The sequence below is a fragment of the Neofelis nebulosa genome, chromosome 5, assembly GCF_028018385.1.
Source record: "Neofelis nebulosa isolate mNeoNeb1 chromosome 5, mNeoNeb1.pri, whole genome shotgun sequence".
Lineage (NCBI taxonomy): Eukaryota > Metazoa > Chordata > Mammalia > Carnivora > Felidae > Neofelis > Neofelis nebulosa.
Window position 1 is genome coordinate 89209766 of NC_080786.1, and position 24564 is coordinate 89234329.

The window sequence follows — 24564 nt, forward strand, 5'->3', positions numbered from 1 at the left end:
CAAATACGGAGTCTAGCTCAGTGGGAAAAGGCCAGGATTCTCTGAAATGTTATTTTTAAAAATATCATCCCAGGGGAAACTGACATGACAGAGGCAGACTCCCCCTCCCTGTGCCATCTACATAAACAAAAGAAAACTTGGGACATTCAGAGACACAACCTCCGGATATTTTAAAAATAGAAATTTGGTAGAAAAAATTAAAAGAGAGAGAGAGAGAAACACATGGAAGGCCTAGAAAAGCCAGTGAGAATCAGGGCTGAGGGTGAAGGCAGCAGAGGAGAAGGGAAGAGTTACAAGGCCCAGAGGAGGAAAGGAGAGGAATGTGCTGGAAATACCCTAACCACTGCTCTCTCTCACCCTGCTGTCCTCAGACATTAACAAGCCTATCTGGTATACTGAATGCTGAATGATTTAGCTTAACCCAAAACACGTGCCTGAGCAGAATGTGGCAGTATTACCTTAAGAGGTGTTCATTCTCTGGCAATAATTTAAACACACACACGCACACATGCACATACACGCATGCACACATGCACACCAGTATGTATTTGTGTGGTCCCTGGGGAACAAGGCTCACAAGAAGCAAAACATGTGACAGAATTTAGTTAGTAGCTCCAGAGGAGAGGACCACCCCCGCAGCGTGGGTCTTCTGACCACAGCTGGGCTGAGGTTCAGGTGCCTTACCTACATTGAATTCTGACACAATAGAGACCCAGGGCCCAGGTTTCCCAGTGAGTCATGGGTCTTAGGGAGCAGGGTGACTGGGAGGGAGCTTAGCCCCTGAGGACGCGCTGGGGAACACTTCCAGACTCAGCTGGGGGCTGGGCTATAGCCAAGGGCCCTAGAGGGTTTCTGAAGCCCCCTGGGTACTCTGGGATTCTCTGACCCTGGAGAGACACGGGTTTCTTGCCTTCTCAGTGTGGTGGCCTCCTCCTCCACCCCAACACACCCCCCACCCCCTTGCACCACGGAATACCTCACCACTTGGAGATTTCTTTGGGCTAGCAAGTGTCCTCTTTCAAATGTTCTTGGGACCAAAGCAGCTTGGTGAGACAGTGAATGTGGGGGCCAAAACGAGAACCACATTTGTGAAATACTCATGTGTAGCTATGGATACATCTTCATCATCCAACACATCCACATAAAAATGTGTCCACTTTGAAGTAAGACATTGTGGGAAGGCTAGGGGTGGGGAAACTATCGAATAGTCATTCTGATTCCAATCCTTCAACCAGGTTGCTTTCCTCTCCCCAGTTTAAATGGGTGAGTGGGGCTGTGTCTGATGCTGGGAGGCACACTTAGGCCTGACAGGGGTTCCCAGGGAGAGGAGGGCTGGTGTTCCCATCCAGGAAAAGGGGCAGACAGCATCCATACGACTCATGACTCCTTCTCACCCCTCTCTGTTCCTGGAGACACATGCGGGTGTCCAGGGACCCTGTCAGGCCCAGGGCAGACACTGGTGGCAGACCACACTTTTGCTCCAAAATGGTTGAAATCACACTTTTCATCAGGTCTCTGAAATGTTACTTGACTGAAGACACTGGACAATCCAGGTTACCTCCCGCAGGGTGGCCGGCACCAGTGAGTGTGTGGCAGCTGGCCAGGTGCCTTGCCTCCACCAGGGCTGCTGGGCATGGCTGGGACTCACCGTACTCTGGGAGTCGCACAAACTCTGAGGGCTCGCTGGGAAGGCTGATCCCCCAGGGGTTACTGGCGCTGACTCTGAACTGATAAGGACTCCCAGGGCTGAGGTCTTCGATGACGAGGTAAGTGTCCAAGGTCGAAGCTACAGACTGCTGCCAGGTCTGGGAACCTAGCACACAATTTCCAAGGAGAGGGAAAGAAGAAAACGCCAGAGGGACATTGTTTCAAAGACCTTCAGCAAACAAAGAAAGGAAAGCTGACACATTCTGTTCCATTCAAGGGGTTACAACGTGGGCTCTGAAAGCCTGTGGGCCAAGGGTGGCAGGTTTGGGCTCAGTTTCCTAAATGACTGCGTATATCATGAGGGGTGTGGAAGCAGCTGGCCTAGGGGTTCTGGTCATTTCCAAATGTGTATGTGCGAGAAGGAAAAGACGTAGATCATACGGAATTGACAGAAGGACGTGTGGCAAATTCTTAATAAGGCATAAAAATATATTATAAATAACAAAATGAGAGAAAATACACATTTGGAAATGGAAACAAAATAGAAGTGAACATGCCTTGAGCACGCCATACATGTAAAATACCGCAGAAGGCGTCTTCCCAGAATTCTCTCATTTAACTTTCGCACTTAAATCTCCAGAAACCGGTGAGGTTGGGAACACAGATCTCACTTTATACGTGAAGAAATAGAGGCTCAGAAAGAGGAAGTGATTTTCTCAAGAGAACTGTGTTAACAAGATGAACTATGAACCGAACAGCGCGGAACTAAGTGCAAGCTTTTGTGAGACATGTCTCCCAGCTCAGCACGAACACCTCTCTGCTGAGTGGGGAGACCCAAGAGTGAACAGCTTCAGAAAGATGCAGAAATGAACAGCTCTGTAACTGCACAGGGCCTGTTTGGTAGAAGAAAGAAGAGTTAAAAAACTACGAGTAATGGTGAGTAACACAAATGATTTAGGTTCTGGCCACAGCAAGCAGTTGTTTGAAATTCAGTTCTGTAATTCATTATGTGGTTCAGAGATGTGTTAACAACTAGAGCTACCTGGAAGCTTCTTATTTAACTAATTCTTCTTGATAATAGGTGACAGGTTTAGGTGTTTCTAACTGCTGAACTAATGCATGCGTCCCTAGCACATAAATGTAACAAAATTAAAAAATGAACAGGTTTTAAAAAATCATTATACATATGTGTATATATATATATAAAATTTAAATATCACACAAAATATATGATATATATATATAACATATGCTATATATATATATATATATATACATATGCTATATATATATATACACACACACATATACATATGCTATATATATATAAAATCTCTAAATTTTATCTGGGGATGGGGGTAAAGCTCTGCTCATGCTACCCTAGTTATTACTCTGGGAGAAAGGTCACAAATTAGCAAACTTGATACCTGGGTTTAATGCCAGTCCTGTCTCTTACTAACTCCTGCCTCCGTGTTCCTCAACTTTCTTCAGGCCTTAGCCTCCTCATGTGTAAAACGGGCCTGACTGCTCCTGTCTGGGTGATTAGGCTTGTTAAGGACAAAAGTGCACGCCAAGGCACTTTGAAACTTGCCAAGAGTCATCAGCCCTTGGGCGAAGTTGGAGAGCAGGAGGCGGCTGTGGCCTGGAGCTGAGGTCCTTGTGCTGAGTTGGAAGACACAAGAAGGGACAGCTAATGAAAGGCATGAAGGCAAGTAGTTCATGACTCTGAAGGATCTCCTTTCGAGGAAGAGAAGGAAGAAACAGAAGGGCAGGGGAGCGAGCGTACCTTCCTCCCGGTACTCCACGGTGTAACCAGAAATAGTGCAGTTCCCAGTGCTGGAGGGAGGCAGCCAGCGGAGAATCACAGAAGTGCAGCTTCTCTCCTGGGCAATGGGGCGGTTAGGGGCTGCTGGAACACCTTTGGGGACAGAAATTACGGTCAAGTGTTATTTCTGCAGAACTTGGCACTTTACACCAAGGTTGAAAGTTACCCAGGAAACATTACCTGCCCCGTGTCTCAAAATTTTCCTAGGGTCTTTTCTACCAAGTGGCACACCTCTCTCCAGGCCCTGGGGAAGCCTGGGAGATACACTTTGGAGTTAGAACTTCTTCCTTGGGCTAAAGACTGCACACTGGAGTTAGAGCTTGGCCAGGGAACGATACGGGAAGTTATGGGGGACCACAGATAGCTCTTAGCGAAGACGCCTTCTCTTCCATTTGCTAGACCTTTACTTTGGAGTTTCACAATGGACCTCTTCTTCCCCAGGTTGCAGGGAACCCTTGTAATGTCCACATAAAATATTCGATTAACACAAACTCAGAGAGAGAAAAAGTAGAATGGTGGTTGCCAGGGGCAGTGGGGAGGGGGGTTGGGGAGCTGTTGCTTAATGGATATAGACCTTAGTTTTGCAAGATGAAAAGAGTTCTAGAGATAGGTTGCACAACAATATGAATGTACTTAACGTTACAGAATGTACAATTAACATTGGTGCAGACGATAGATTTTATGTTATATGTATTTCACCATAATAAAAAAATATCTTAAAAGTATAAAAAGCGTTTGACTAACAAAGACCCTGTACCTTGCACTTTAACTGTAGCAGACGTAGATGTGGTGCCATGGTCGTTCGTTGCTATGCAGGTATAAATCCCACTGTCTTGGGGCATCAGATTGCAGATCTTCAGGGTGATTTCCCCAGAATCACTAGAGACACCAAAAAGATGCTCTTCAGACTCCAATAATGAGACAACTGACTGATGGGTAAAATCCCCAGGGTGGGCACAAGGTGTGCTGAGCTGAATCCTCAGGCTCAAGGTCTCATCCCAGCTCTGTTATTTTCCTACACACCTTGGGCGATCACCTTATTTTTCTATATTCCCATTTCCTTATGGGGGGGAATTCTTGTCACCCCCAACTCTCATGTTTGTTGTATATGGGGCATAGGGATAGAAAAGAAGTAAAATGAGATAAGAATTAGAGCAGGGTTTGAAATATATAAAGCCCTATACAATATTACTAGTCTTATTACTATGAGCAACTCTGTCCTAAAATATTCTCAGTGTCACACATCAATAATAAGTCATACAAGAAAATAGACTGAAGAATGAAAATGTTTAAGTATTTCAAATTCTACATATGGGACCCTCAAAACAATTAAGTGAATTAAGTAAAGGGCAAATTCCTCTCCTAAATGCTAACTTCCCTAGTAGTCCCAGTCACAAGGGATAGCACTGCTCAGGAAGAGTGAAATGCAGCAGTCATGTTCAACCCCGCTCCCTCCCTCCAGCTGAGACATACGGAGCCTGCTGGTCTTCAGGATCCTCACCAAGCACTGGCTCTTACACTAAATTCCTTGGGCCCCCTAATCTTAGGGCTTGGCCAGCCCTTGCCATCTTTGCTGGAAATACCATTTCATATGCACAAAAATTAAGTTAATGGATAGGAGTTTGATTCTAAATGATTCTTTGATAAATGTTTAAGCACTTAGGGCTTGTTACTGCGTGTCCACTGTAAAGGGTAGTGCACAATAAAGTTCATCATTAGTAACAATAAATGCTAACACAATGATTGGGAGGCAGTCAACTAGGTTTTGTTAAACAGCCTTTCTGTGTGGGAGCATGTTTATGGCTAGATTTTCTGTTTAGCATTGCATATTTTGGAGCCAGTCTTTTTTTTTTTTATTCTTCTAAGAAAATTATTCTTAGGTTATTGAAGGAATTAAATAGATCACTGTTTCACAGGATCCTGAGGGGCACAAAGAACACTGGGATGTTGGGATGGGAGACCCACATTGCTTCCACAAGTCTGGGGCCTTTGCCATTTCCACTAACATAGAGATTCTCTTGGGGATCCTTTTGGGAAAGATCAACTGGGTGAATGTAAGTCAGTGACTGCCAGAGCTCTTTGAAGGTATGGTTTATGGTTGACGTGACATATAAAGTTTTACGTTTTAATTTATTGAATGTGGGTCCAGAATGCAGTCTTTCCAACCTGTTCTCATTTGTTAAGCCATGTCTACGTGATGTTGAGCAGCATGCGGCTATGTGCTGGCCATCAGCCAGATGTTTGACAGGCTCCATGGCAGGTTGTAGTGAGCGGTGGAGGCAGTGCCTAAACCTCCCAGCCCTGGGTACACTGTTGACTCAATTTCTTTCCTAATCAATGCCAAGTATTTGTGCTAGAATAGGACCCACGGCAGCTGTTGTCTTGGAGAGACTAAGTAACCAGCATGGGAGCTGCACCAAGGAGCTGGGAGTGTCGATGCAGGGTGATCAGCTTACCAGGAGGAGACGGTGTATGTGGCCGAGCTGTTGTCAGTGTCAAGGATGTTCTGGTCTGGACCCTTCCAGGTGATGGTGGGCTTCGGCCGCCCACAGACTTTGCACTGCAATGTCACTGTGTCCCCAAGCAAGCAGGTCACATCCACTAAGGGCACAAGGAATTCTGGGGCCACTGTGGTCAAATTGACATAAATTCACATCATTTAGAATAAACAGAATACACAGCCATTTTACAACACAACCCTCTCATTCCCTACCCACGTGTAATGATTCAAATATCCTTCAGCTTATGTTGCTCAATCATCCATGTCCCATTAACAAGTATTTAAAAGTAATAAATGTTTATTGTAGAAAATTAGGAAGTACAGATAAATAGAAAGAATGAAAAGCTCCATGATGTCCTGATACAGACATTAACAACCGTGAGCATCTTGGTGTATGTCTTTTTGGCTTTTATCAACACACTTTTTATTACACGAATTATACATATGGCAAATTGTAGTCTTTTCCACCTCAACAGTTTATTCTAAACACCTTTTCTTGTCCATAGCACAAAATGACATCACCAATATTTACAGCCTCTACCTCACTGCTGGATTTGCCACAATTTATTTAGCCAATCCTCGTGTTCACAGTTCTACTTTTTAACTCACCTTCTTGGATGAAATTTGGATTTAAGATCTGAAAAACACAAAGAGACAGAAAACTGCTTAAATCCTAAGCTACTGAAAGAGAGCAGGAGACTTTGACCCTATTGAGTAAAAAGGAAGCACCATTTAGGGAGATGAAGCCAGGAGCCCAGCCTCTGTTGTTTGTGACTGTATCACTATTGCAGTAACAACCCAGGGCACCTGCTTTACTTTCCTCTCTACTCTGCTTCTTCACGTGCCTCTGGGTGACCCAGGGTCCCAAGCAGGTGTATCATGACCACAAAAGCTCTTCTGGCTGCAGCTGGCCTCTCTTGCCTGCATTTTACTTCCTTATTGCTCTTCCTCTCTGTCACATGCATAAAAGTCATTCTCCCTGCCTGCCCCCCCTTTCAATATGCACTCAAGCAATGTGTTGGCACTGATTCCTCCCAGCATCACAAATTTTCAAAAACAGAGCACCTGACATTTATCGAACTGGAATGGTCATTGACCTTAACCACTAACCATTAGCCTAATGGTTTCCTACCAAATGTACCCCCTTCCCCCAAACAGGAGAGAGTTCTCTCCAAGCAGTTAAATGCAGAGCTTGTCTGGTTGAAGGGGAAAGAGAGGTCATACCTGTCCATCCTGTCCCCAGCATGGCCTCCTATAGCCCAAGCTTCCATAGGCCAAATTGAAAAGCACCGACCTGGAGGTTCTGGCCCTTTTTTTGCTGCTTAGGTGAGAAAACCGGACTTAGGCCAACTAAATGACTTGTCTGGTCATATGGCTGGTTGGCAGAGGCACTGCGGGGTGGGGGGATTCTTTACACACACTGTAAAGGCTGCCTCGTGACCCCATGCATCTTCACAAAAGATCGACTTCCAGCTGACTAGCCATGCTGAAAAGTCATCCCTTCTTGATTTTTCTGCCATCTTTTGTTTTACCTCTAATTGTGTGGGTCCAGGTTATAAAAAGCTTGGCGGAGTGAACGAAACATGGGTTTTGGAGTCAGAGAGGATGGGGCTCATCTCTTTTGTTTCATGTGATTTTATGATAATCACTTAAGATTTATGACATCAATTTGCTTCCCTATAAAATGGGGATAAATAGGGGCGCCTGGGTGGCGCAGTCGGTTAAGCGTCCGACTTCAGCCAGGTCACGATCTCGCGGTCCGTGAGTTCGAGCCCCGCGTCAGGCTCTGGGCTGATGGCTCGGAGCCTGGAGCCTGTTTCCGATTCTGTGTCTCCCTCTCTCTCTGCCCTCCCCCGTTCATGCTCTGTCTCTCTCTGTCCCAAAAATAAATAAAAAACATTGAAAAAAAAATTAAAAAAAAAATTATTTAAAATGGGGATAAATAATACCTATTGCAAAGTGTTATTGCAAAGATTAGATGAGCAACATATGTCAAGTGCTTAGCACAGTGCTTGACCAATAACAAGTATTCAGTGACTACTTAAGTAAAGAACGATTATCTAATTCTAAACATCTCCCTTCTGCAAAGCAGCCTACTGTGACAGTGGCTTTTCTCTTAAGCGTTTGTTGTAAAAGTCTTCTTTCCTTCCTAATGAAGCCAGAAAGCTCATGTGTCTTACAAACGGCTCCCTGGGGCATTCATACTTATCTCCCTGTATTTATGTGAACATGTGTCATAAGTGAACACAGTTTCTGTCCTTCCCTTATACAGGATCCATATGGGCCCTTTGGAACAAAGATGCTACTCCCCCCTTTGGATTTCCGTTTGCAAACCAATTGCCCACATATACCACCCAGCTTTTTCATGAAGTGAGCTGCAGAAAACTCTTGCAATGCCACGTCCTGGGGCTGTGTGTGTTGAGACTGGCCACTGCAGTGTCCTCTGCTAGTCTCAAGAGGCCACTATACCACCGCCTGGCCTTCCTTTAAATCAGTGGTTCGCAGTCCTTAACCCTGGCAGGTTTAGCAGCACGAAAAAGCCTCAGGCCTGGGCCAGGCATCTGGAGTTTTGAAAGCTGTGGCAGGTGAATCAACATGCAGCCTGGCTGGAGGAAAGTTGCTTTATCCAAGGGAACTGGGCTCAGGTAAACCAACTCCCTGCCTCTGAGGCTTTTCTGGGGTGGGGCGGGGGTAGGTGAGGGCATTTGGTGGAGCTGCTTTTCCCACACCTTGAGAGACCCCCACTTTGTGAGGAGACGCGGGGCCATGGCTGGGGGGGGGTGGTGCAGCCAGGGAACGTGGGAGGGTGGCAGCATATCACTTGCAGAAGGCTAAGGAGGCCTCGGAGGCCACCTGGCTTAGGGGATGCAAAGAATGATGCCTGCACTAGTCACTTCACAAAGAAAAGGAGATGAGGACTATTTTCTAAATATTATCAATGTTTATCACAAGGTGTTGAGATCAAGGGTGGCTTTTCCCTGTTCAGAAAACATGGCCTCCTCCTCCAGGCTGGTGTCAGGTTTTATGGATACAGATATGCAGGACGGAGGCCCTACCCTCGGGAGTCAGGAAGTGTTTGAATTTGTAGTGAGTTTTTTCTTTGTCTTCTTACCTGGGCTTTCCAAATATTCTGCAATTAGTATCTTACACTTTTGTAATTTTTTCTTAAGGACAAAAAAAGGCACAGTCAGATCCACTAGACTGTAGGTTCTTCAAGGACAGGGGCACGTCCTCAGACCCCTAGCCTGGGTTCTGCTGCAAAATGGGAATTTAATACATGCTGCTTGAATGAATATTTGACCTGTGTCCTCATTTCAGTTCTTCCAAGAATTGAGGACTGGTTCCAAGAATTGAGGCACTAGGTCCTTAAGATCTATAAAATAATTACTTCAGGGTATATTACTAATAATATTTGACTAGGGCCTGTTTTCAAACACAGATGGGTTCCAAGCTTTTTGGAAAATGATTTAAAAACAATAAAATCCATTGCCTCTGTGAGAGGAGGATCTTAGCGGCGTTCCATGCAGGACGGAATATAAACTCCAGGAGCTGACAGAGCACAGAGAATCCAGACCCCAAGCCAGACGTGCTCTCTTACCTTGGACAACATTCTTAAGAAGCTTCGGCCTCAGTTTTAGCTGTAAATTGGGGATAATGGTGCCCCCCTGGAAGCTTGTTTGACACAAGGACTCATTTGTTTGATGAAGATTTATTGAGCAGCTCCTTGGTTGTGGCCAGCAGGGAGTGAAGCAGATATGCTCACCACCCTCGTTAGGCCAAAAGTCTGGTGGGGAAGATGCAATTAAGAGACCTCTGCACAGTGTCCAGGATGGTGCCTGGCTGCTGTTAACGCCCAGCCTGCAGCAGACACGGAGCACAGCCTTCTCACTCGTCCCGCCTCCCCTGTCAGTTAGGGTAGAAACGATACGGGAATGCGGCCAGGTTTGTCCAGTGGCCTGTATTTCCCATCCTTACTCCCACAAGGGAGTAAGGCAGTGATTGCATGCCAGGAGTGCCAGCGAGGAGACAAATGACACTTGGAAGGGGCAAATGGCACTTTCCCACATCATAACATTTTAAGTGGGGTTTCATAAACCTGCACTGTGGCAGTATGTCTTAATAAAATAGCACCCCAAATCACTGCTTAGAGAATTTCCTGCCTTATTCCTCTCTCTCATCAATACCAACTGCGGTTAGTATATTGTTAAACACACGCACTATTTAAAAAGCAAATCTTCCGAGTTTGGAGGTAAACTTTGGTGGGGAAGTTGGAGAGAAAGCTTGCCAACAAGGCTTCCTTGCAGGTTCTCTATCTGGAAGGGGCTTGTGGAAGACATCAGTCTTCATTCCTCTGCCTCTTGGGCAGCCCAAGTGTTGCTCATAATGGTAATAACATCAGTGATTTGTGTAGTATTATATAATTGGCATAAACTATTCACAAACTCCTTCATTTGCTCACCCAAAACTCTGGGGGGATGTGCCAAGCAGGTGTTATTTGTTCCCATTTCCAGATGAGACAGAGAAGTGCCTGTAAGGTCACAGAAGGCTCCTTCCACCTTACCATTCCATGTACAAGCAAGGTCTTGGGGAAAGCATTGTGACACTTTGTCGTTGATGTCAAAGGCCTGCTTCCCTTTGCTCCCTAACCTGGCTCTCCATCCCATTTCTACCTAGTCCTCCCATTTAAACTCCTCCGGCAAGGACCAAGAGCTTGGCTGAAATCCATGCTAATGTTTTTTCTAACTCTGACCCTGGATTATGCCCATCGAAGATTCCTCCCTCCTTTTTCCTCTTTCTGCTTTTAAGCGATGTGCAGCATGGACTGGTACAGTATGGAGGGTCATGACAGCCTTCTCACACGGTAGTGGAACAGTCTATGTATTTGTCTGTGGCTCCCTATGGACTGCAAGATCCATGTAGGCAAGAGCCTTGTTCACTGTTGTTGCCTCAGAGCCTAGCACAATATCTGGCACATAAGAGCTCCGTTGATATTTGTCATATCTAAAATACATACATACATACGTACATAAACAAATAAATAAATAATAAAGTGGTGGGATCCTAATTTTGGGGGGGGGCGGGGAGTTAAGAAAATGTCTTGCCATGAACTTGGAGTGTTTTCCTATTTCCATCAATTGGAATGTGACTTGTTCTACAATCTCATCAGTCAGTCCTTGCCTGAAATTTAGGCAACAGTGATCTTTTCCTCCTCCCCGCTCTTCCAGAGGCTGGTACATATGGTCACATGCTTCTGTCTATCACGACATCTTCCCTGCATGCTATTATGCTACCAGACTCATGAACCCTTTGAAGACAGTAGCACATAGCATCTTGCACATAGTGGAAGACCAAGTATTTGCTGAATCAAATTAACTCACCCAATTAATAGACTAGAATTTAGGCCTCCTGACAACCTTGTCTAAGGTGTCAGAGACGTGAGGTATCAGCCCCTGGGGCCAGAAGGGTTCATCATAAGCTACACATATTTCTTGAAACCTCACGTTTTCCTTCTTTAGAAACAGTTTGAGAGTTCATGGATAGTGGTAGATGGGAAAGAGGAGAGAATGGAAATCGAGACAGATGTGGTAGCGGAGGAAGATGACCCGGTTGCATACACTGCACATGTTCTCTCTCTGGGAGACCCAAATCCAAGAGGGCAAGGCTGGTATAGACAGCAAGGCAAAGAGCTGCTTGGGAATCTGGTTTTATTTGAACAGCAGAGGGCGGCAGGTGGTAGCGCTTCCTCCTCAGGGAGAAAAGAACCACCACAATGTGGTCCACTGGCAACCTAGTTTCTTCCTTCTGGGGAGAATTCCAATGTTTTCTTGATTGTCTTCAAAATGGGAAGGCAGCAAGGTAATGGGAAAGAGTTATAGGTAAAATCAACCAGCACTGAATAAGAAGCTGAGCTCTGAAGAAATCTTGAGCCTATTTTTCTTGCCAGTCAATGTCCAAGATTCTGACCCCATGTCCTGAGAGTGAGGACAAAATCCTTGTCTAGATAACCAGGTGTCAACAGACTCCAGAAGGAAAGCACACCCACCCCATTCTTTCTCAATCCCTCATCATCAGTCACAAAGCACAGTTCAAAACCATGTATTTAGGAACCAAAATGGCCCAAAGAAACTCAAACCAGATGTTCTAAGCTCAACTCAACTACCTTGAATGAACTCAGAATTTGTATAGCCTGCCTCATTTTTCTATTCCTTTTGTGCTTGTTTCATGGGAATTTCTGTTCAAAAGAGGAAGGGAGGGATTTTAGATGATTTTAGGCAAGGACATTTGGAATAGATAGAAGAAAACCAATTTTTAAAAATTTAGGTATGAGTTCTGGTTTGGAGGTTTAACAGGTTCTTGTTTCTAATTTTTTTTAATTAAATTTTTTTTTTAAGTTTTAGAGAGAGAGAGAGTGCAAGCAGGGGAGAGGGGCAGAGGGAGAAAGAGAGGGAACCTTAAGCAGGCTCTCTGCACTCAATGTGGAGTCCAACACGGGGCTCAATCCCACACTGTGGGATCATGATCTCAGCTGAAGTCAAGAGTCAGACACTCAACTGAGTCACCTAGGCACCTCATAACCCTTCCTATTTTCGATCTGGTCAAACCAGACATAATTTTTTTGAATGTTTAGGAAATATCCCTACCTCTGCTTATTTCTAAGTGGACATTAAGCAAGCTGCAATACAAAAAGTTTGTGAATGCAACACAATTCCAGACAGCAATGGGAGTTTTGAAAGCTACATGAATCAACATGTAGCCTGGTTCAAGGAAAGCTGCTCTATCCAAGGGAACTGGGCTCAGGCAAACCAACTCCCCCCACCCCCCCAGGCTTTTCTGGGGTGGGGCAGGGATGGGTGGGGCATTTCTTACCCCCGAGTATTTTCATTACTGTCTAGTTCTAAGTATTTTTTCTTCAACTTTGACTTTTCTTCCCCTTTTGACCTGGCTGTAATAAAATGTTCTAAAATTTCCAAATTGTGAGTTTTACAAATTATTTTTGTGACTGATTTCTAACTTAATGGCATTGTGGTTGGAGGACTTGCTCTATAGGATACTAATTCCTTGATTTTTGATGAGACCTGCTTTATCAGTACATGGTTGATTTTTGCAAAAAGTTGTGTTCTTGACAAGAATGTATAAGCACTAGCTGTTGGATATAGGTCTCTATGAATGTTCACATGTCAAACACATTCGCTGTTTTATGGGGATTGCTAGTCTGACTCTTCTTTCCACCCCTTCTCAGTATTTTGGTTAGAGAACATTTGGCATGTCCTTGAAAATAAAAAGGATAAAAATTTGACTTTTAACAGAATAATGAAAAAGAAAATCTACCGCCCATCCCACAAAATAGTTAAAGCAGAAGGTGGTTTATTACTGTGCATGCATGGGTCTCCCGTGCTCTCAGCAGCCTGCAGTTCTGCTCAGAGGGGACTGGGGGTAAGGGGGGTTGCTAGGACTGCCTTTTCATATGGCACATGTCCCACCTGGAAGTCAAGATCTTGACCTTGGATAAAGGTTTTATGGATGAATGTTCTGAGGTCTCATCCCTTAATGATTTGACCGTCCTTACATTCCTATCCCCAAAACTTCTTTTGCTTTTTACTTTTTTATCTTTACTCTTTTTTCACCTACCACTAGGTCTACTGCAACAGCTCTCTAATAGGTCTGCACCTGTTGTTTACTCAGGTGCCAGCTATCTCCCTAAAGTGCAGAATGAAACACACAGACTCTGCTTAAAAACCTACTTTTGTTCTTGTTGACCACTGGGTCAAGTCCAGGCTTCCTAGCAAATTCCTCGAGGCCCTCATAATTTGGTCCCAACTCATCTGTTAGGCTTTATTTCCTACAGGTCTTCTCATGTATCTGAACTCTAGCTACAGACCATATGTTTTTCTCAAAGTGTGCCAGGCACTTTCATACCTCAGGCCCTTTGCTCATGCTCTTTCCTCCCACTTTACCCTCCTCCAAAACTGTTTACATTCTAGTAGTCCACCCAACCCAAACACTACCATCATGTGAAGCCAATGATTGTTCTCACAGCCTTCCTAGGAGATAGGCTGTGAATATACAACCTTGGGGAAGATACTTAACCTCTCTCTCTGTGCTCCAGTTTTCTCATCTGTAAAACAGAAACAATGATAATAGTACCTATGTATTGACACTGTTGGGAGGAAAGGACTCAGCAGAGCCAGGTACACAGGGAACACTGATAAACAGTAGCTGCTATTATTATTATCCCAGTGCCTGAGTGGGTGTGTAAATTCCCACTGAATGAATAATGGCCTCATGACTCTTAATAGAGCATGTAAAGTTTGCTGTGTAACGTGAACATTAATCAAAACTGCCTCTCTCTACGTGACTGCATGCTTCTTAAGCATGGGGCCTAATCTTATGTAATTTGTTGGCTTTCCATAGTACTTACTGCAGTGCTTTGTGTTATTAACTTTTGATAAATTGAATTGACTAGGATATCATGTTGAGTGAGCCTGCAGGTGAACCTTGACAGCGCTGGGCTGGGGAGGGAGGTGGTGGCCTTCTCTAACAGTTGGCTCTTACAGTAATTTCTCCTGGATCAATGGCACCTCATAATCTCATTAATGTACAACATAAATGAGGTGGTTAAGGCCTCTAGACAAGGGTGACAATACCACAGGACACACATGACTGGGGGTTGCTGGGTGACTGTATTGGCCTGAGAAACCGATTCAGACGTTTCCAACCAGTGCGATTGGGTCTCCTTTCTTGGCTTCTGTGGTTGAACTCCTGAGTCACTGGGGTAGGGTGTGGGTGAGGCCACATCAAGGGATTGAAAAGGTTGTTGAGGAAGAAATTCTCCTCCAACAAGCAGATGTGCAACAAGGGAGGGCCTGAACCTTCTTAAGAAAGTACCTGAGCTTCAGTGAGCAGATTTCCTCCATATCACATGCCAGGTTTGGTCTCTCACCTCACCATATTCAAGACCTGCTCTCTCTCTCTCTCTCTTAAGAATTCTCTACACCTAACATGGGGCTCCAACTCATGACCCCGAGATCAAGAGTCACATGCTCTTCTGACTGAGCCAGATAGGCCACCTCAGACCTGTTCTTTTTGTTGGTTGTGTGACCATGACCTCTCTGACACTGTTTCCTCTAGGAGGGTAAGAAAACCCCATCTTGACATGATCGTTGGAAGGAACAGAAAACATAACAGAAATGAATATGCAGTGGAAGATTTTCTTGTAATTCTCCTAGGAGAGAGAAAATGCCAGCTCTGGCAAGCAAAGTGACCTTTCCTCGGTGGTAGAATATAAATCAGTCTACACGTAGAGTCAGAACAAAGCTAGGCAACACAAGGGAGTGTCCAGGCCAAACCTATCAGATATATTACAAAGAAAATATTTTGTAAAAATAAAGAGAGGAATGTGATGCTTCACTCTCTTTTCTCCAGAGTTCTTTTCATAAAAAAATTCTTTTTATATAATGCATTACCAGGCATGGGTGGAAACACACTGGTGATGCCAGGAGGCCAGTCACTTGACTAGGGGTGTAAAAGTTTCCTTCAATCTGTGTGGCCAGGTTATGTTGAAGGCATGAGCCTGGGACAAGGAGCACAAGCAGCTGAGGTGGGAGCAGCAGGCTGACTCTTTCAGGATGTGGAAGCAGGGGCTGGGGAACTGTGGGTAGGGGCAAGGGCAGAACGGTCAGTGCTGGCCACCCAGACCCTTCCCAGGGCTGGTGGTGGACGTTCCAGTCCGGTGTCAGGAGGAAATGTACCCAGGCCATTTCTGGCATACCCGCTTCAAAGCAAGTTCCAGGGTCAAGGCACAGAATCTCGACTTCTTCTGTTGGAGGGTCTCAGTGTTTTCAGTTAGAAGTTCAGGAAAGCGAAGGGTCTCAGAGTCCACTGACATCATGCCTTGGATCTGCACGGTGCTCATTCCACACCACAGACATAAACACCTGGACCCTCAGAGCTATGCGACCTCTCACAGAAACCCGAGACTCAGAAAGGCTAAGCGGCCAAGGCCTCACAGTTGACAGCATGCAGACTGCGATCCAGGCTTTCTGACTCCTGTTAAAGTGTTCTTTCCGTGTGGTGCTGCCTTTGTGTGATTTTTTTTTAAGTAATCTCTACACCCAATGTGGGGTTTGAAGTCACGACCCCAAGATCAAGAGTCGGATGCTCTAGTGACTGAGCCAGCCAGGCACCCCACCTTTCTGTGATTTTTATTTAAGTCACACTTTTGCCCTGGAACGCTGGGCAGAAATGATATTCCTCTTTGTTGAGCTGGAAAGTTGAATAAGTTGAAATCCACATAGAAAAACTGGCACTGGAAGGCAGGTCTTCTCATCTGCCAGGATCTGTGTTTTAGATTAAAAACAACCTGGAGATGGGGGATTCTAAGAAGGGAGCAGGATGGTGTAGGTGGGGGGACAATGGCTAGGAGAAGCCAGAATCTGCCCTCAGGGCAGCTTCTCATTTTCAAACTGAAAGTTACAACTTCTCTGCCTCAGTTTCCCCTTCTAAAAGTCTCTGAAGGGCCCAGGGGTGGGGAGGATGTGGGTGGAAAGGAATCGGGGAGTTATTGTTCAGTGGGTACTGTTTCAATTTGGGATGAAGAGAAAGTTCTGGAAATGAGTAGCGGTGACAGTGGTACAACATTGTGAAGGTATTTAATGCCACTTAAAAATGGTTAAAATGGTAAATTTTATGTCATGGATGTTTTACCACAATAAAAAATGAGAAAATTAAGGGGATAGGGTTAACTGAAGGTTTCTAAGTTTCTGTCAACTCTCCAAGTCTAGGGTTCTTACCCTGACTGGAAATTTCCTTCCAAAGTATATTTGCCTTTCCAGGTACTTTCTCCCCCTCGTCTCTCAGAACCCTCTCGCACAAGACCCCAAAGCTGTTCTTATGCAGAAAGTAACCCCCCCAAGCTAACTGTCTCGCAGCTGGTATAATGACTGAGGGTAATGTCTACATTTAGACTGTGTCGTGGATGAGGATGAGGTTGGCTCCTTGTTAAATGGCTGGGACAGAGATGGAACATTTTTGGAATTGAGACGCCTCAATTTGACAGATTGATGTTCTCTGCTAAAAGTGGCATTGGGCTTTTTTTTTTTTTTTTTAATTAAGATGCATTTATTTAATTGGGCTTGACACAAAAACTGGACAGAGAAACTTCATCCCTGAAGATGAAGGCCCAAGTCTAGGAGGCTGGTTCAGGCCTTTCTACTCCAGCACATGATGTAGGCAAGTGGCAGTTCTGGGGCTGGAGGGCAGGTGCAAAACCTCAAGTCTCAACATGGTCCTCGGATGATTTTCTGAGCTGCATGGGTGTGGGGACCTGCCTAGCCTGGGTCCTAAGGGAAACTGGTACAGCTCAGGGAGGATCCAGCCTTCTCGGAGGTGGGCATTGGCTCAGAGGGTGGGTGCAGATCCTTGACCCTTGCACCCTGGCTCTAACCTGGGCATCAGTGCAGATACTGGGGCAGAGGCAGGACTGGGAAGCTGGCAGGTGGGGATATGATGCTCAGCCCACCATCACAACTGCAGTCCTCATCAATAAGAGGCAGTCAGCAGTGTAAGCTGTACTGGAAATAAATGAATATTAACTTGTTCCTCAAACAGTCTAGTGTCTGATTTTCGGCCTGATTGGATTCTTCTTCCACGTAGAAACATTTCTCTCATATATAATCTCCTCTAGCCCCAAAGTGTAATCAATACAAGATAAAGTAAGGTGAACTATGGGCAGACCTTTGCCCTTTCTAGAATAGTTATCTCTAAGGTGTGGTTGCAGATCAGCAGGAGAGAGGGGGGTGCCAGACCACCAGAGGATCATGTAGACTGGGAGCCAATCTTGCAGTGAATGGTGGTGTGGCTTGTGTGCTGGGAGTGGGAAGTGGGGGCTGTACCTGAGAATATTCACAAGTGTTTCTCTATAGGGGAAGAAAAAGGATGGATACATTAGAGCAGAATTGCCTCTTTTTACATAACTATATGTTCTTGGAAAGCTTTGTAAGCCAGATTCTTAGGATTCAAGGTGCTTCATTTTCCTCTTAATTAGCATTCAAGGATGTGCCTATAAACCTCCATAAAACAATATGGTGGGACATATGCAAAGACCCAAAGAAACTGCTCCTTAAGAGAACCCTTCAATCCACCAACTGAGAAAAATAGTAAAGGAAACAATTTGATAGTCATATACATGTGGAAGCAGGGGAAAAGAGCCTAAATACAGCTGGGATTGCAATCAACATGCTGGCATCAGGTCAAGGGGTAGGCAGTCAAGAGGGCAGGACTTAGCATTCAGACACCTAGCATGGAGCAGTGCACAGGGTGAATAGGTCGGCATGTCAGCTGGGGTTCCAGGCACAGGGGCTCAGAGCATAAGCCACGGGAGTTGTAGTTCAGCTCAAGGGCACAGGACACACTCTCAATCAGACAACACATATTAGAGTAATCAGGTTCAGGAATTAGGAGTGAGGTTGGGGGCCAGGATGGGCCTGCTAATGATGCCCCAAATTATTAATTTAGCAGCCAGCGGCCTTCAGGAGGCCACCTGTTTCTCAAGCTGAGTCGTTAAAGAATAGCTCTCTTTAGCATACAGCCCTGGCCATCGTTTACCCTCTGCAATGAACACTGCGATAAAGTTCTCCTTACCTATCCTGTGGGGGAGTTCTCAACTCATGCTGAACAGGTTGACTTTCTATACCATAATTGCTATTTGTGTCTGAAAATTTTAAGCTAGCAATGCCAAGATGCCTGCTTTCCCGCAGCACCTGCTTATGTGCTCAAATTTAACATGGCACTACAGCGCACAAGAGCTCACTGATGCTTAAGAGGATCTGTATGGAGGGAATGTGCAAGGGCAGCATACATACCTATGACAGAAAACTTGGATTAACCAGAATATTTGGTTGGTTTCTAACAGCATGCCCCTCAACAGTGCCAGTTAATTGAAATGTCTGCCTCGAGCACTGTATTTGAAAACTTTTCAGACATACATCAACAAAATTCATGGCTTTCTTCCCTTCAGCACTAACATCCTAATGCCTTTGCTTACACATCCCAAAGCACCTCCCTGGGACCCATCTTATTTAGTCTATGCAAAGGGCTGCAAGCCTTGGATGAATCAGAACCTCAGAAATGTGTTCAACTCACAAAGCAGGGCTGACATATGTGTATGTGCGCATTTACATAGTTTTGCTTCCCTAAACGTAGAATGGAGCGTCTGATCACATCAGTTAACTTTCTCCTTTTGCATTGCTCCCCTGGCCCCGCATCGCTCTGGGCCCACTTCTTACACTGAAGAGTGGGAAAGCCACTCTTCTCTCCCTGGTCCACCTGAGCTGAAAAAAGGTCCCAAATTGCCCTCCAGATCACAAATACCTGGCTGTCCCCCTCCTTCTGCCTGGACTTCCTCTACTTACGGATGACATCCCTGACACGGGCCAGCAACACCTAAACTGGGGATGCAGGTGTCACAAGGGGGCTACAAGCTGACAGGCGTGGGCTCCATGGGAGCAGGTGCCTATCCCATGGGATGCAAGGAAAGCAGAGCAAGAAATCTCCCCTGGCTGCCTCATTCTCCAAGATACATTTAGGCTATGAGTGCCGTACCCACTTCCTCCCATGGGGGAGCACTGCATTGACCTACACATGCCGAATTTAGGCCTGTGGCAATACCCACAGCCACAGGTGACCACTGTATCCTGGCAAAACTCTTGCTTTCAACCACTTGTCTCTGGCTTCATTCAACACAATTGGCATCTTCCACAGCTCATTTACCCCTTCTTGGGAAGAATGGTCTTTCTTGGGTTTTTGGTTCTTGGGTTTCTTGGGTTTTGGGATCAGGTCAAATTAGAATAAGAATAATAAAAGTCCATCCAGTTAAGTGAAAACTTTAGGTCTATACAAAGGAAAAGAATTTTAAAAAATACTATTCTGTACTTAGAGGAAACCTTTAAACTTTTGTCTATTCCTGGTGATGGGAACACAGATTCGGAGAAAAACATGTCAATTTCCTCTAAAAGACGAAATGGCAGGGAAAGCCAGCTCCATATTTGCTCTAATTGTCTAGGGTTTGCAAATTCATGAGGGTTGTCACTCAGTGGCAAGCCATGTAGGAGTCCTGTTTCTCTAACCCAAGATAGTTTCTAGCCAAGAAGGGGTCAGAAGTTGATTTGATTTGGTGTTCCTGTTGGTGGAGGTGTTAATTCCACTCCCATACCCCCGGAATCCTCCAAGGTAAGAGAGGCCCCTGACAACGTTCTAGTCTCTCAATCTTTAGAGAGACCTCTGCTAAGGCTACAGAAGGAGGCCATTCCAGGGCCGCTTTTACTTCCTGGTGGGACAGCCACCACCCAGGATCCCTAGGGCCAGGCAGAGGCTGCAATCACTCACTTGCTCTCAGCCAGCGATACACAGTGACTAGGGGCCAGATCATCCACCAGGCTATACCTAGTCCATAATTTTGCTGGGGCCTCAAGGGAGGGATAGGTTCTAGTAGAAGAACCAGATGAAGAGGATAAAGGGGAAAGAAAAAGAGGGAAAAGGGAGGAAGGAGAAACAAATGAAGGAGAAACTATAACTAAAAGGGTTGTCTTTCAACTGGGAACCAGCCACTCTTTATAATGCCACTTTCCACGGGGGGAAAATGTGCTCTAAGTTTCCAGTAATGAAGTTGAATATCTTCTAAACAAAGCCATACCCGCCAAGGAAGGAAATATTAAGTAAGCATTCAAGAGAACCAGAAGTTTTAGTCTTTTTTTTTTTTTTTTTTTTAAATAATCTAGGTCAAGTTTTCTATCAGAATTGAGCTGAATTTTCTTTTTTGTTTTTAAGTTGGGATGGGACACCCAGATATGCCCTAAGATCACAATTTATCCTTGACTGGCTGATCACTTCAGCAAGGTCACTGTTATAGAACACATTTAAAAAGACAATCATTATAGGAAATAGGACAACAATAGCTGCTTCTACCTCCATGCTAGTATTAGGGTCAAGATCATCACACTCTGACTCCTCGGAACTGTTCGTCTCCTTGAAGGGCAGCATGAGGAGGGGGAAGAAAGAGAAAACAGTTAGAAACACAGGCAGCTTTTGCTGGGGAGTGAGGAGAACTTCAGAAAGGCATGAGCAATGGGAAGTCGGGCAGAGAAAAAACCCCAGGTGCTTCTAAGGAGGGGGTGCTGATCACCAAGGGTGGCAGCATGCTCTTTCCAGGGGGAGGAGGCTGGGATTGTGTGCGGCCGAGCATCTCGCAGGAAATAGCAGTGGAAGCAACCACATGAAGCATGAATGCTGGATAATTTAAACTCTTGTCTGCTGTGAGGCTGGACTTCCCAGATGAGAGTGAAGGAGGGAACACAATTTCTTTTCCCCAAGAAGGACGTTAGAATGGGCTTCGGTTGTTCTTTTTTTTGCTCAGGAAGGGGGAAAAGTGCCAGGTAGATAATCACACGCTATAACAATGTTAAACAAGAGCAGTCTAACTCCCATGGTCCAGAGTCAGATCTTTCCAGAAGGCCCAATGTAAGAAAAACAGATCCCATCATTTCAAGATGGACAACAAGGGTCTGCCAAAGCTTAGAATCAGTGGGTTCACAGTAAGATGGTGGATTATTACAAAACAGTAACTTGGGCTTCGCCAACGTGCCTCCCTTTCCTGCCCACGTGTAGGCCTGAAAATGTCATCGTCTGAATTCTGGGGAAAAGAAATGAAACTTTACCAAAGCCACAGTGGCCCTTAAATTCCAAACCTCAGACTTCACATGGTTGAAGGTTTGGCAGGCACTCCTAATCTCCTTACCCTGTGTGTATTTTCAAACCTAGGATACTGAATGGGCAGCTTTGGGAACTTTAGTATGAATCAAGCATCTTGCATTTTTACAAAAAGAATGCTGCAGATAATTTTGTTATAAAACATGTGCACGGTATAAAGAGAAAGGTATAAAAGAAAATAAAAGATACTTACGTATTTGAATTGAAGTTGCCAGGAGAAACAAAACATAAAAAATAAATTGATCTTGCATGCAAAATCCTGCTAAACTACTTCCCCTCTGGTCCCCACACTGGGAAAAAAAAATCCCCATCCACCCAAATTGCCTCGTGAGAATGCTGCAGGGTGGGAGTAGATGAGAGGTGGGGCACGGCTCTGGAATACCTTACTCACTTTAACAGAGACTTTGTTGCCCAGAATATCCTTGGGTTTACGAGGCCCTGTGGCTTCATTTTTACCCGTGTTCTCCACTTCCGCCCGCTTTCTCATTCGTAGGGTATGCCATGAACATGACTTCCTGTTGTACCAAAAAATGCACCAATCAAAATGGCAGGTCAGGGCAGAGTGAGGCGGTGGGTGGGCTCACCACCCTTGGGTGAGTCAGTAGGTGAGGTGCTCCAGTCAAGCCCCAGCTCCAGAGGCCCCAAATCTGTGTGCCAGCTCATGTGGTGGCTGGTAGCTAGTTGATCTCACCTCCAATAAGAAGTGAGTGAGGATGAGCTTTGACCCCTCTTGAGAGATGTGCCAGGTTGGCCGCAGCATTTGAGGAAAATATGAGTACTGGATTATTAAAATCTACCAAGGAAAGTTTTTATATCATACTGATGATGAATCCCTCGAGGACTGAGGAAGTCCCTTCCTGAACAGTATGGTAGGTGGTGGAAAAACAGGGTCGGGGCGGGGGTGGGGGTGGGGAGTAAAACAGAAAAGATAAGTGTGTTTTATAGTGTATAAGCTACTGGCACTTTCCCAGGACCAGATATAAAGACCCAAAGGGATGATTTTGAGGTTTTCATCCCATTATTTGTATTTGGGCTGTGGCCACTTCTGCACACTGCAGTACAGATAGGACTTTTTTCTGGGGCATTTGACTTGATACATGGTTGAGCACCACTCATTTATCTGGACATTTTAGGATGAAGTGCTTCTTGGTCTATGTCCTCCACATCTCTCAGTGTTTGTGAATAAAAAGCTCTGTCGACCACTAAGAAGTCCTAGAGTTTTCCTGCTGGGAGAAGACCCAATGTGTGCTCTCAAGGAGGTGAGGGCAGCAATCCCCTTTCACACTACCCTTAACTTCTTCCTTCCCACAAGGGGGTTGGAAGCTACTTCACAGACCTGTAAAGAAAAACTCAGAGCAGAGCTCTTGAGTTGCATATATGTCAGGACTCAAAAGACAAAGACAGCAAAAGCCAAGTCACAAAGAACATTAGTGACCCTGGGCAGGCATCCTCAATTTCAGGTGTGGTCACAGAATTTGGATGAAGTTCTATCATTGCCTGGAATAAGTGAGGTTGGCTTTCCTTCAGTGTGTCCTTGTCAAATTTGGTCCTTTGCAGACAGAGCTTGATGAAAAGAGCCTTCAGTAAGGGAGGGAGGAGAGAAGGAGGAGAGAGAGAGAGGCATATGAGATTTAGGAGAAAGGAGAATGTTTCAAAATGCATAGCATCTCCTCCATAAAACTCCATATATGTCAGGAATTTTAGGATGTCCTGACGGTGTTCCCAAAATATTTATCACTAACACACATGCTCAATGATCACCCTTCTGAAGAGGAAAGGGCAAGAACAGTCATGTTCTCAATTTGGGGGTCAAGTGGGCTCCACCAGAAAGCAAGAATCTCTTGGCCAGAATTTCTCTTGTATCTCCCGAATAGGCAGGCTCTCTAAGCACACCAGCAACTCGCTTCAGTTGTTGTACCTGAGCAAGAACCAGTCATGGAAACTAACCTTAGATAATATCACTGTTAACTTCCAACATTCACTTCATATCTTTACCCCCCAAATCCGCATCCCTGACCCAGTGTGAGAACATCTTGAGTCAGGGAGGCCCATGCTGAAAAGATTCCCAGGGCGAACAGCACGGTGCGTGCGTGCGTGAGTGTGGGGGTGTGTTCCTGCATTTATCACAACCCTCTGGGTCATTCAGTGTGCTTGGTGAGAGACTAGAAATGTGACAAATAATGTTCAGAAGGAAGACTCAGTAGTATCAGTGGCAGGACAGGGTCAATTTCATATTCTTCTTTCCAGAAGAAGTCGTCATCATGGTTTGGGGAGCTTCCATCTCTTGGCCACAAGCCCAGGAACTGATGTGGAGACAGGGTTTCAGTGACATTTATGCTGTGGGCATCACAACCAACTCTGCCCCTTGTGGTCACAGCAGTCCCTGGGGAGGGTGCGGTGAGTGTCCTTCCCTGATAAATACTGACGGCCACTTTGAGTCAGACGCTCTGTTCCATCCCCACCAACCCCTGCACAAGAGAGGCTGACAAGGAACCAGAATGACCCAATTGTATTTGGATCTGTTCTCTTTCACCCAGGCTCACATCCCTCCCATGGAAGGCAGGAAAAAGGTGCAAAAGTGAGGAGGAAGTGCTGGGTGCCTGGATAATTAGATCACAAATCGTGGTAAGTGAGCTCTAGAAGGCCGTTGACTAATAAGAACTTCAATGCTTTGAGGGCCTTTATTTCCAAGCCTTCTTAAATGGTACCAAAACAAATGTCTTAAAAGTAAACTGGATTGGGTCTATGGTGCCTTAGAGACCCCCACTGATTTCCAGCTGGGCCTGTGGTTACCTAGAAAGGCCAGGGTGAGGCTGGTAGCCTCTATCCT

At 45.3% G+C, this 24564-nt stretch overlaps 1 protein-coding gene across 17 annotated transcripts in view; it reads right to left on the reverse strand.

Moving 5' to 3' along the window:
- KALRN (kalirin RhoGEF kinase) overlaps nucleotides 1-24564 on the reverse strand; it is a 672273-nt gene that overhangs the window by 18417 nt on the left and 629292 nt on the right. For 14 of the 17 annotated variants that reach the window (XM_058731109.1, XM_058731107.1, XM_058731105.1 and 11 more), the window contains 7 exons: nucleotides 22126-22249; nucleotides 20934-20993; nucleotides 6582-6609; nucleotides 5929-6100; nucleotides 4230-4351; nucleotides 3434-3565; nucleotides 1649-1813 (listed from right to left, as the gene is read on the reverse strand). In XM_058731109.1, coding sequence (XP_058587092.1) covers nucleotides 1649-1813; nucleotides 3434-3565; nucleotides 4230-4351; nucleotides 5929-6100; nucleotides 6582-6609; nucleotides 20934-20993; nucleotides 22126-22249 — 803 coding nt within the window. Of the gene's footprint in view, nucleotides 1-1648; nucleotides 1814-3433; nucleotides 3566-4229; nucleotides 4352-5928; nucleotides 6101-6581; nucleotides 6610-20933; nucleotides 20994-22125; nucleotides 22250-22273; nucleotides 23313-23339; nucleotides 24038-24564 lie in introns of those variants that run through there. The other 3 variants (XM_058731111.1, XM_058731117.1, XM_058731115.1) reach the window with 3 other exon arrangements.